The 13,910-nt window shown below is 44.2% G+C and overlaps 1 protein-coding gene across 2 annotated transcripts in view; it reads left to right on the top strand.

Moving 5' to 3' along the window:
• Window positions 1-13,910, top strand: part of KCNH2 (potassium voltage-gated channel subfamily H member 2) — a 1,950,790-nt gene that overhangs the window by 891,489 nt on the left and 1,045,391 nt on the right. For both annotated transcript variants that reach the window (XM_078662767.1, XM_078662768.1), the window contains one exon: window positions 10,595-10,756. In XM_078662767.1, the coding sequence (XP_078518893.1) occupies window positions 10,595-10,756 (162 nt within the window). The remainder of the gene's footprint in view (window positions 1-10,594; window positions 10,757-13,910) is intronic.

Here is a 13,910-nt window from a genome sequence, read left to right as displayed (position 1 = left end):
CTAAATCATGAAAATATGACAAGGTTTTTCGTAAAGAACTGAAGCTGAAGGTTTCAGGGCTGTATTTTTCGATGCGCCACAGTTTCTTCACAGGACTCCAGAGAGCACTCTTCATTCAATAAAAACCTCCCAAAAAGAGGCTGCGAACCACTAAGAAAGGTGCATGTATGCAGTCTACTGCAATATTGCTCTTGCATTCCTCACCTTTAGTAACCTCTTCATCTGGCTCTTACCCACTTTACCTCCTACTACATTCAACCTGCACCTCCATCTTATGTAAACTTCCCCTCCCATGTGAACACTTTGCCCACTCCTATCATCTCAATCTACACCTTTTCCCCATGCTCTCTACTCTACCCTAACATTCCTCTATCATCTGTGTTAGACCTGGCATCTTTTGGTGTGTTTCCCCTGTCTTTTGTTTTTCTGACCTCCCAGTTTTTACTTTGTTTTTTCTGGTTTAGTATCTCTGCGCACTTTCTCACTGTTGTTAAATGTTCAAGCGCAAATGCTTCTGTTGTAAATTGTATTATGATTTGGTGTTTCCATGATTGGCATATTTGATTTACTGGTAAGTCCCTGGTACAGTGCACTGAGACTTCCCGGGCCTGTAAATCAAATGCTACTAGTGGGCCTGCAGCACTGATTGTGCCACCCACAGAAATAACCCTGGAAAGGTAACTCAGACCTGCGACTGCAGGGCCTGCGCACAGTTTGTAACTGCCATGTCGACGCAAGTGCACCCATTTGCCAGGCCCTAATCTTGCCTTTACTTACATATGTCACCCCTAAGGTAGACCCAAGGTACCCCTGTGGGCAGGGTGCTGAGTGTGTTAAAGGTAGAACATGTACTGGTGTGTGTGATGTGTCCTAGTAGTGAATTACAGTGCATTTCGTTTTTCATTATGGAAAAGCAATCTGTCCCATAGGATAGAATGGGAGTTAACTTATAACATCTTATAAGCCTAAGTTTGCAGTGGGACAGGATAGGAAAATAGAGTTTAGTATGCCTTGACTCAGAATGTAAAAATTCATTTTTTAGTAAAGATGATTTTTATGTTCTGTGTTTGAAAACACCACTTTTAGAAAGTAGGTATTTTCTTCCTTTGTCATCCTGTGTGGCTCTTCTGGGTTTGTGAATTGACTGTCTGGCTTTGGAGTGACAGGGGCTGGGGATGTGCATTCTCCTCAGACAGCAACTGGGGAGGTCGAGTTGTGTCCTACCGTTCCTGGATGAGTCAGGGTTGGGCTGAATAGACCTGGGCTACATTTAGAGTAGTGGGAGGAGATTGCCTTGCGCCTGAATGGGCCTAGTCTGCCTGGGACATTGCTGTCTCAACCTCCTGCCGTGAAGGTGGACCAGAGAGGACACAACTGGTTTGGACTAAGCACAGACACTCTGTGCCTGAGAGAAAAAAGTAATTTTGAGCATAAATATTGGGGCCCAGAACTTTAGAACTCGCTGGACTCAAGGAACCTGCCAAGAAAAAGATCTGGAAGAGTTGCCAGGAGGAGTACTGCCCTGTTGCTGTATTGCTGCTTTGTTGGGTTGGCCTGCGGTTGCTGCTTCTGCCTTGGCCAGTGAAAGGACTCGACTGAACTTTCTTTACTTGTGTTTAGTATGTCCGGGGGCTTGAAGTAGAGCTTGCCTCCTGTTCTGAAGTCTCAGGAACTGCAAAGACTTCACCAACCTCTTGGTAACTCTTCTGAAACCGCTGTTTCAGTTGCCACAGAGAAGGGAAAAGCAACTGACTCCATCGCTGGCTCCATGTGCTGAAGGCACAGTAAAAGGCACCGCCACATCCCGCACCGCAACCCTGGTCTCACCGACTACGACAACCGACGATGCTGCCACCAAGTCGCCGCTTGCACGTGACCTGTGGGCACCACACTCCGCACGGCCTCCCTTCACCCTGACGCCCTGGTCCCACTGACGCCGTCGCTGCCCGCTGACTTTGACACCCATGACCGCATCGTGGCTGTGGGCACCACTCATAAATTTCACAACACACTTCCTCGTCCCACACAGCAGTCTGGGCCGACCGACACCAGCTCCTGCTAACTGGCTCCGTCTCTTGCCCCGCAACCTGCCAGCACTACCTGGCCCCGCACCATAAGCCTTGGTCCCACCGCTGCCAGCTGAATGATCGTCACTGAGTCGTTGCCTGCACCTCCTCGTGAGGGCACCGCACAATGCACCGCTTCTATTTTGCAATGCAACTGCGACAGTTGCCTCAACCGACTCTCACCTACGTGTCGGCTGCAATGAAAAAGGTGCTGTTCACAAGCCTGTTAACGCTTTAGCTGGCCCGTACCGACGAGGTCATCTGGAACTGTTAGAGTCTATTGTTATCAGCATCGCGGTAGGCCTGGACGGAGCTACCGACTCAGAAGAACTGTGTTTTTGAAATATTTCTCCAATTTAACGGATATCTTGCAAAGCATATATTTTTAAGTACTGTATGTTGGATTCTTATCATTTTGGTTTTATTTTAGAAGCATAAAAATACTGGATATTTTATCTAAACTAGTGTGGTGTCCTTTTGTAGTGTTTTCAGCGTATTACTGTTGGTTATGTGCAAATGCTTTACACACTACCTCTGAGATAAGCCTGACTGCTCGTGCCAAGCTACCAAGGGGGTGGTCAGTGGTTATTTTAGGAGTGTAACTCCCTTACCCTGACTAGGAAGAAGGGTCCCTACTTGGACAAAGGTGTAAACCAATGCCAACTAGAGACCCCCATTTCTAACACTATACATGCGCTGTCCTGCACCTAGCCTTCTGACCTACTTCTACCTCATTCATTTTGTAACCTTTACCTCTGATGTACCTGAGCTTTTTGTTTCTGCTAACACAACTTCCTACCCTATATATTCCTGTATTCTCCCCCTCTAAATGTCCCGTACCTCTCTAGCTCTCCTCACTTCCTTGTGTAACCTCCATCTTCTTACATCCCTTCACAACATTCTTTTTAACCACCTTTCTTGCATAATCCATCTCATCCTACCCCCTCTTCCCAATTTTCTTCCACCCTCTAAATATTCCTCATGCATCTTGTAGGAAATTGGTTTACTGGGAGAGTGGGGAAAAACCCTACCCAAGCAGCAACCACAGTTCTAATCAGGGTGAAAGAAAAGCAACCCCCAAATTAATCCGTGCTTACCCCTGTGGTAGCTTGACTCAAAAGCAGCCAGGCTTACCTTACAGGCAAAGTGTAAAGTATTTATGCAGCACTTTAAATAGTAATAAAGAAAAACATAACAGAAGAAAAATCCTGCAACAATTAAAAAAATAGACTAAATGTACTAAAGTATTTGAGACCAAAACAACAAAAATCCAATTGGTAGAACTGGAGATATGCAATTTCAAAGATTTAGGTAAAAACAGTGCACACAAGCATAAGGCGCCAACTTTGGGTTTCTGTCATGCTGGACCGGGACGAAGTCACAAGTTCAGGTTGACCATGATGTAGCTGGATACAGGGACCAAGTTAGGCTCGCTCAACAAAGTACCTTAAATCCTGGTGCACGGTGTGCGCGGTGTCGCTTTGCATAGCTTCACATCGTCCAGTGTCTGTTCCGAGAAGCTGTGAAGTTGTGTTACACTGTGTCGGTCCTGGTGTAGCTGTGTGGCCAGGCTTTGTGTGGAGTTGCATCAGTTCTGATGGGATGACAGCTGAGCAATGAGTCTTGGAAGGCTTTGCTAGGCTTCGTGTCACTTCATGCTGGGTTTGGTAAAGAGCACAGCTGGGCTGGCAAGGCACCTCTTTCCCCTCTAGCCCTTGGAGTCACTTTGGTGATCCTGGGTTCAAGATGCAGGTCCAGTCATTCTGACTCAAGCAGCAGGACAGCACAGCAGTAGAGTTGCAGAGGATAATATGGAGCCACCCTCTTGCATCAGAGCAGCCCAGCAGTCCTTCTTTGGAGTCTTCCACAGGTCCAAATGTGTACTGTGGAGTTGGGTTAGAGGGTCCACTATTCATGCTTGGTGCCAGCTTTAAAGTACAAGAAGGTTCTAGAGATTCCACCTGAGAGGTGCTTGGAATTTCCTGACTCCTTGCCCTGGCCTCAGCTGGTATAGGGTCACTAAAGACTAGTGCCAAAACCTTTTTGAGTGTGCTCAGGCAGAGGCTTTGTGATGTGCAAGTGAGGTATTTGACAGCTCTGCCCCCTATCATGTCAGAGATGGTCCGTACTGCCAACACCTATTCCCCCTCTGTCTCACTGTCTGGGAGTAATACACAAAGACCAACTGCCAGCTATGCCTAGTCATGTGACACAGGATACAGGCTGCAGGCACCAAAAGGTCAGGACAAGAAAATGACAACATTCTAAAAGTGTCATTTTGAGAATTGTGACTGAAAGTCAAATTTTAGCAATAAAGAGGGCTTTAATTTACAATTCTTTAGACACCAAACTAGACATAAGGAAATAGAAAAGGCAGTAGGTCGGGAGGGGTCTGAGCAAGCAGATCGGGGGATCTGATTGCTCAGAATCAAGAACACTCATACACCCAGATGGGTGTCATGCCTCATCAGCAGGCAGCTCCTCATGAGTCGATGGTGCAATGCCCAGCGTGCCCCTATAGGGGATGTTTGCTGGAGGTCGTTTCAAAAAAAGACACTATGGTGAAGTGGAAGTGGAGTGCTGTGTGTGTGTAGATTAGTGTAATAGTGGCATCAAATAACTAAGAGAGACCCTGAGAGTTTTAATACTTGGGACCTCTGGTTATAAATAAAAACAAAGGTCAGCCAATATGTTTTGTGCCATGCTAAGTCCATGCAGATCAGGGCACTTCGTCAGGAACCTATAACCTAATCAACAAATGATTGAGGTTTGGGGGGTATGAGCACTTACTCGTCAGGGAACAGATCTGGATGAAGGGTCTGAGGCTGTTGTGTGAAGGGAGTTGGGTAGGAGGTCTAACTGCTCAATTGGATACTACGAATTGTGTTTTTGATCTAAGGGAAGGAACTGTGGGTGGGGAGGTGGGGAAATGGGTGTGTTGCTCGACATTGACATGCTGGATGTTTACTTTTATGATGATAAAAGCTAATAAAAATGTTATTTTTTTTAAACAAATGATTGAGGTTAAAGTATTGACACCTAGCAACAATAAGTCACCCTCAAAGTGTAGGGTATACCATATGATATCTAAAATCCGCATGTTGACCGACGTTCTCTTTTTTCTGTGAGCTACACCAGATCATTGTCTCCAACCCAGCCACTCTTAGATCCTGTATCTCCTTATATCCATACTCCTCCACTTGAAACATCTCTCCTTACTAAATTGCCCCATCTCACACCCATCTACCGCTCCTCAAGGGTGCAGTCTCCTAGATAATGCACAATCAATGAATCTGAACTGCTTAAACAGCTACAAATTTAATTTTGACTCAAACCCAGACTTCTGTTCATCAATGAAACCTGGTTACGAAGTGATGTTTTTCAGGTCTTCCACAAGTCAATCCACGTAGATGTGGTCTCTTCACCTGGAACTGCCCCAAGAAGAATGGAAGAAGGCTAGCAGTTATTTTCAAGAGCACCCCATAGATCACAAGCTTTCAAGAACTCAACTTGACCAAATGTGAATGATGTCTCATTCACTCTTCTACCTTACTTACTTTCTTATGATCATTCCTATTGGCATATACACCCCAGACAAACAACTAAGCATTTGCAGAGCCTTCCTGGGCACCACATTGGACATCACAGTAAACCACACCAACCTCTGCATACTTGGACACCAATAACCTCTTCTTAAACCACTCTAATTTCTTCCACCTGAGATCCCTTGTGACTTCATCAATCTATTACAACTTGTTCTGGACCAGAAGAATGAGCTACACATCCTTGGATGCAATCTTTGCTCCACCAGGCTCATCACAGGTACAGGAAATCATCCTATAACCACTGCCTCCTTACCTTCTCCTTGAACCTTCTTTAAAGAGCACATTTTATAGCAATAGGGACCAACAATGCTATTTACAAACAGTGGAACAAACTCAATCTCTCAGCATCTGACAGCTTCATATCCCCTTCCCCCCTCATCTGAATACCAGAAGACGAACAGATCTAAAACTGGATTTCCAAAGGTTTTGTCAAACTGATACCCTCTCAAGATGCCCTCATTCTGTAACCACAGGTTGAGGACCTCATTGCTCAAGAAAAATATAAGGAAACTGAGGATGGAATGCAGTGTACCAAAATACCAGTGTAAGAAATCAAAGAACCACAAGGCAAGAGGCATATCTAGTGTCACAAAAGAATCTACAATTAAGATGCTCCACTACACCCATTGGGTCTGCAAAGCCAACCAAGTTTCATTCAAAGTAACTACAGTGGATCCATACAGAATTCCACAACCTAGACTGAATTGATACCAAGACCTCACATACCATATCATTCTGTGGATCCATCGCACCTCGCCTTGTCTCAAAAGCAAAGGTCTAGTTACAGTACCTTACGAGCAAGAAGCCCACAATCAACTGATTGCCTATATGTTCAAACAGCAATTAATAAAATAAATGTCTGTGGCCGTCTATAGGACACAGATCCTTTCAAACAATTTTCGGAGTTGCAATTTAAAGACCCTGCCTGAGCAAGTGGCCCAGCTCACAATCCTACCCATCACAAACCTTCAAGGCCATCTTACTCCCAAGAACGGATGAGTTTTGCTTAAGAAGAATCCTCAGCACCTCCCTAACTACAAGCACTTAATCTTTCATCCTTAAAATCTCGCTCTAGCACTTATGAAGAAGACTAACAATTATCTAGCATATCCAGCCACACAACAGCTGATCTTGTATATCCTATTCTTAGGAAAACTGATTGAAAGAGCTGCCTTCACTCAGATCTCAGATATCATAGACTGAAGTAACCTTTTCTTTACCATCAAAGGGCATCCACCGAGGTAGAAGCACTGAATCTGCTATCCATATGGAATGACCAATGACTTGAAAACAACTCTGGATAGTATTGGAGTGGCTTCACTACTCCGGCTCTTCGACTGACCGGAGCTGCTTATCCTCTGCTTACCTCCCCCCTCCCAGCGCCTTGAGACCCTCACCGGTGAGTAGTGTGCTGAACAAGTCCTGATTGACTGATTGATTGACTGCTGGACCTATCTGCCACCTCTGATACCACCATCACATCTTCCTACTGTAGCTAACAGATCTTACAATCTAAGGAAGCATCTATGGCTGGAACCTCTACCTACCTCAGGGGACAGATCTAGCACCATATCTCTTTCCTGATTCGATTCAATTGAGCATCTATTAGCGCCAACTTTGTAATTTTTGTAGTCTTATTCTTCGATTTTTTCACTTCACCTATCTCAGTCCCTACTGGACGAATGTATGATGTAATCCCGCAGCCTTTTTCTCCGTGGGGAATCCCAACGCGGATGTTATCACGACCGCGTTGTGATTCCGCATACCTTTACTCCACAAGTCGTAACAACGACTTGCTGAGGGGGGGCGCTGGAAGTTGGAATAGTATAATTTACCATTCCAACTCCAGTCTATGCGGACACTAGGGAAGGTGTTGGATTTTAAATCCAACACCTCCCCCCCTCCTCCGCAAGTCATTGTTCTGACTTGCGGAGTAAAGGTATGCTGAATCACAACGCGGTCGTGATAACGACCGCGTTGTGATTCCCCGCGGAGACAACGTTTCGTTATAAACGTTGTTTACCCTACTGGACACCATCAACACTTTTAGCTTAATCTGTGACTTCAAGGCTAAATAAACAGATCATCCTAAAACTAGAGCAACCACAAAAAGTTGACACCTTAGGGCTAGATCATTGTCTCCAGGTCATCGACCAAAAGAAGTTTGGGAACTACTTGGACTCTTAAAGTATGGTTAATAATCTGTGGGTAAAGAAAAAACTAGCAACAGGTATCCATCTCTTCTCAGTGACTAGGCCCACCACCAGCCCCATAAATTGAGTTAGGAAACCTGGAAGGGATCATGGACTCCAGGATTTCCCTTACTCTGCAACTGAATCAATGAATCATTTTTCACGCCATGTAAACTCTTCAACACACTTCCCTACACCTAGGTTTTCCACAGACAATAGGGGCCACAATTAATCTTATCCCGTCTCAATTTTATCCCGTCTCACGATTGTCACTTTTGTAATGCACCGTTTGCTACCTCTTGTATTTTGTTGGCTCACGATTGTCTTTTTTGCTTCATTTAATGTAACGTTTGCTTTTGTATTTTGTTCACTTGTAATGTTCTCATGTATCAGTTCTGTTCCTATTGTGAAGCGCTCTGACACCTTCGGGTAAAGTCCGCGCTATATAAAAACGCACAAATAAATAAATAAATAAAAGAAAAATATACAAATTAACGTTATGTAGTGGCCCGGTGGCCCCCATTTCTATGACTCTGAAGACTGCATAAAATACCAGTAGGGCAGCAAGACAATTCCTGAGTATTCTGCCACAGGGGTAAATCTCACTAGTTTCCCAAATACTTCACTGGCTACCAAGATTAGACAAGCCACTTTTAAGGCACTCTTCATCACCCACAGGTTCATCCACAGAAATGGCCCATCCTTGACACAAATAAAACTAAAAAAATACTCAGAGAATAGGACCCTTTGCTAATGCCTAGGATAAGGGTCAGTACTGAGCCTTCCATTCTATAAATTGTTATGCATTGTTAGATTGTCCTTCTCAGTGCAATCAGGAAGCCAAATGTTAGATTCCTCTTATGGCAAAGACAAAATACTTGCACGACCTAGTTGAAATATATGAAGAACATATGCTTCAGCACCATAACCTCCATACATACATGGTACATACATGCAACTATCTCTCACTCTACTTTGTTCCTCTCCATGCATACACACTGCCGTAAGATTGCAATGATACAAGACGAACATACTCAAAGTACATGACATCAAATCACTTCCCAGCGAGGGCTCACAACAATCCAATATCCTTCCAACCAAGCACAATCCACTTTGTGGCATCCTACCCATTTGATAATTCATTTCGTAACCTCATTAGGGGGCTGGAAGCAATATAAATACAGCTAAAATTAAGCGCAAAGGAATAGGAAGCCAGGGTTCCATAAGGCATTCTGAAACGCAGTAGTTTGAGAACACTTGTTCATGCATAATGTCATTTTCTACTCAACTATCATTTTAGTGAATTGACACCTATGCATAAAGTGTATTGAGATTTCACTACAGAAAGTGAGGGCGGTCTCATAGACTGAGGTTATATGCAAATATGTTACAGTCCTCTCTCCATTAAATCTCAACCATTGCTTCTGAGATCTCGCAAATGAGATCTGAAGTTGCTTGAAACACCTCTGCAGACACTTACGGTGAGAAAACTCATGAATGAGTCCAGAGTTTATGTGTAAATAGACATTTCTGAGGTCTTGCTATGGAAACATTTAAAGATTACAGGCATATTTATGTAGGTTTTGCGTCGCCCTTTTGCAGTACAAGGGTGATGCAAAACCTAAGTATAATTAATCAAGCCATGCAAGGCCACCTTTAGTAGTCCGAGTGTCTTGATAAATCCAGAGTAACGCAATATAACGCAAATTGCTGCGTTGCATTAATCTGCCCTGGGAAGGCGTTCCATTGGGTGGAGGGTGGGTGTTCCCACGCATCTAAGCATGGATTCTGAAGCATTCCCAGGTGTACCAATACTGGCAGACCTGGGAATGCTTCTCGATGCTACGCCTTTCCAGGTGAGGCGTAACAAGGAGAATATCTGTATTTTATCTTGTTACTTACTCTCTCTGTGTGTGCTGTATTCTGTAGCACACACAGAAAGAGGAAAATGCCTCAGGAGATTGACTTTGTGCAGGAAGGTGTTCCATCTTGCACAAATACAATCTGTAGCGTTTTGAAAGACGCTATCTGCGTAGCTAGCGCGCTTGCGCTAAGAACCACAGGAGCCAGTACTTGGGTTGCGCACGCGGCTCCGACTGCCCAGCCGAGGCCACGCCCTTTTATTTATATGCGCGAGCGTCTGACGTCACACGTCAGCGCTCGCCTTTCCCGACAGCGTGGGTAGGCTGGAATGCCACCTCGCACGTCGGAACACTACACAATCCTGGCTACGACGAAGGCACCCTTGCTCAGGGTGCCATGCTGCCTGTGTTGGCTCTTGGAAGTGACAGGAATGTGCTGTTCATTATTAAGAACAGTGCATTCTGCCCTTTCCCTATCATGTAGCGCAGCGACGCAAGGTGACTGGCTGTGAAGCACCACGCTGCGCTGATTGGTATCTTAGTACATATACCCCTACACTTGTATCCTTCTGGGGTCTCGTGCAGGACTTAGTTGATAAAAAAGAGGCTTTCTGATAAATCATTTTGTAAGGTCTCTCATGCAGGACATAGCGGGGCACACTGTAAACTAGAGATTAAATCAAGAGCACTTTTATTGAAAATGTGTCCATTTGGGATTGAGTTATTATGAGGGGATCATTGATTTTTTGGGATATGAGAGTTTTCCAACTGAGCTGACCTTACCTCGATGCAGATATAGTACTTATCATGAAATTACTCAAGATATTTGCCATCTGACCTAAAAGTCTCACTTCCTCCTTCTCAACCAGGGAGCTGTTTCCTCTGCCTGGTGGACGTAGTGCCCGTGAAAAGCGAGGATGGCACGGTCATCATGTTCATTCTGAACTTCGAGGTCGTCATGGAGAAGGAAATGCTTGGTTCACCCCTCAAGGACACCAATCACAAAGTGCCATCCAACTGGTTCCCCACTGGTGAGGATTGTTTTCATCTGTCCAGCTGTCACCACTGCCCATCTTTCTGTCCTGACGCCAATAGCTACAGACGTGTGAATGTCCTTAAATTATAAATACTTGCCGGTTCATTATCGTTTTCATCATTTTTCTGTCTGTCGTAAAACAATTCATTCTTACTTCTGCCAGTCGGATTAATCTCTCATTCTGTCCTCAGACTCATCTTTCATTGGATCATTTGTGTGTCTGTCCATAAACCGATTCATCTTCATTCTGTCCCAAATCCATTAGTCCACCTTTCTCTTCTGAGTCATTCCATCCGTCTGCCCATCCAGCATTCAGTCATCTGAATTCATCCCACCACTGACTGCCCCTAAACTCATTTATCCTTCTGCTGTCCATGCACTCACCCATCTGACAGCCTGCCATTCCATACACCTGCTTATCACTGTGTCTGTCTGTCCTTCATCATTCATCCTGCCCATAAAACTGTAAACCATTGTTGTGCCTGAAATATACTGGCTTATCTTTCTGTCTGCTTCTCCAAAAACTCACCAGACTATTCTGTGATGATATGCTATGCCATGGTATGTTATATATATTTGGTATTTGCACAGTCTGCCATAAGTGTGCTTTGTTGGACGTGCAAGACTTCTGCGCTCTCTCTGAGATATTTGTGTGTTTATCGTTATGCCTAGTGCTGTTTGTGTTCCGGGTCAAGGAGGACCTGTCCTAGCTGTTTGGGCTGGACTGTTGCTACTGGAGCAGGGTCAAGGCTGATTTGCATATGGCAGGGTCTAGGCTGAGGTGACATTCTGTGCAAAATAAGGCACTGGGATGCTGACCCGAAGAATTACCAGCAACAGAGATTATAATCAAAGATCCCATTCATCACTTTGTGTATACTTTGTATTGTAGGGGTGTTAGAAATGGGATACCCGGCTGGCCAGGGCTTGCGCCAAAGTCAGTCAGAGACCACCACTCTAAGTCAGGGCAAGGGAGTTACACACCAAGATAACCCCTGGTCACCCTCTTTGGTAACGTGACACGAGCAGTAAGGCTGAACTCGGAGGCAATGTGAGCTGGGCGGTCCTCCTGGCGCCCATCAGCAGCCCCCCTCAGGAAAAGGATCCAGGATGAGAACAAATTGCAGGGGGACACAGCCCCTTTTTATACATTAAATCCCTTTGTCTCAGGGTGCAGGGTGGGGGAAAAACCAGTCACAGCTGGTTTTGGAGCACTCTTGATGTGCTCAGCCACCCTTCCTATTCACCAGGCAGGCTAGGGTCATCAGTCGCACCACAGGGGGCGAAGCCAGCATTGTGTGGGGAAAGCCCAGCCCTATTCAGGTCCCAGGTGCACCACTCCCTCACATCTCACATGCTAATCTCAACACTCACCACCGTGTCAGACCCATCCAGACTCCAGGAGCCAGGCTCACCAGCCAGCTCCAGCCAATCACACGCCAGCACACTCACTGCACATGCACACCCATGTCTAGAAGTGGCACTTCCACACTAGACACATTCACGCCGCACACATCATTGCGCAGCATTCAATCTCACGAGTCCGCACATACCAAACTCGGGCCTGCACACCTCACGCATCAGGAACTACCAGGGACACAGACATTCCCCATGCATTCCTATGGGAGGGCAGGCCCACCTCACCACACGCACTCAGAGTGCGCACGCACTTTCCACTGGGACACAGTGAAAGTGCGCAGAAACCAAAAATCACCATCACCAGGTTACCATGAAAAGCAAAAAGTTCAGGGGTGAACCTGCCAGAAGGGCCAAGTCCAACAAGGGGTGAACATGATGGCTGATTATAAGGTTTAAATGTTATTTTTGGATACATGTGAAATGTGTATTTGGAAAAACAGGAAATTAGGAACAAGGATATCATGTGGACATGAACTGACATCAGACAGTAATAACTATATGATAACAATATGTATGGTACAAAAAATATATATTTATTTTATTTGGTAATGGTCTAAAAAATATACGTTTGTATCTCCTATATATTTGTGATATATGATCTACAAATACATAATGTTGTACATGTTTGTTCTTTTTAGGTTACAATACATTACATTACAGTTCATTGTACGGAGACTTTTGTTGTTATTTAGCTAACATTTTAGTCTAAAAACATGGCTAAAGATAACTACGCGCGTTTCGGCTATTAGCCTTCATCAGGAAGCCATGATGAGTTTTCCAAATGTACCTATGCAAACAAAAAATACATAAGAATTCCTGTCAGTGTCAGTGTGTTGTCCTAATCATACAAAATTACAAAAACATATAGTGTTTCAATATTTACAGAATCGTGATTAAAAACAAGGGGAAAATACCTTGAAAGTGCACAAAGCTATCCTACTATATACATATATACATATGTGATGGCATATATTTACTTCAACTATTAACGCATACCGTCACATTTTTTATCTTTTCAGAGAAGTTCTGTCTTCTTAGGCTAATACAGAGTCTGAGTTCTCCATGTGGATCAATAGGTTCACATTGAATAGCTATTCTGGCCCATTGCATCCTATATTGTATATCTGACCACCTTCTCAGACACCTCTGGGTCTGATAATGAAGGCACCAATACTGATACCGATCCAGGCACAAACTATAGAGGAGGCTACAACAGAGGTAATAGGCCTTTTTTATCCAGGCGAGGGAGTGCACAGGGACGCTGGAAACCCAGATACCAGTGAGAGAGCACAAGTTTGAAAAAAAATTTATAAGTACGCCATATTTACAAGCACGTAGTTAGTTCACATGTACTTTGCACCAGAGTGTTTATATTTAGAAGTGAAATACACAGAGTGTCTTATATTCAGTGGTGAAATGCATAGAATGTTTAAGTAGAGTAACAATAATCATAACTGTGTGAGATTAATGTAGAAATGTTTGGGATGAATATGAAAACCTCATGTTCTCATGTTAAAGGAATAATGTAAGAGTTGAATGTAACTCTAAAAACCCAGTATTTTGTGTAGGCCTCATGGCAATTCACAAGCAAATCTAAACGTGCTGCTAAAATAATGTGAGACAAGGTTGACATGGTTCTTTCAAAATGTACTATTGAACTTAGGGTTAAAAGTATATGCTTTATAGATGTGTTATTTTAGAAACGTATGCTAGTTAAGAATGTTTGCTGT

The sequence above is a fragment of the Lissotriton helveticus genome, chromosome 10, assembly GCF_964261635.1.
Source record: "Lissotriton helveticus chromosome 10, aLisHel1.1, whole genome shotgun sequence".
NCBI lineage: Eukaryota > Metazoa > Chordata > Amphibia > Caudata > Salamandridae > Lissotriton > Lissotriton helveticus.
The sequence above is the reverse complement of the archived record's forward strand: the minus strand, read 5'-3'. Positions and strand labels throughout refer to the sequence as shown.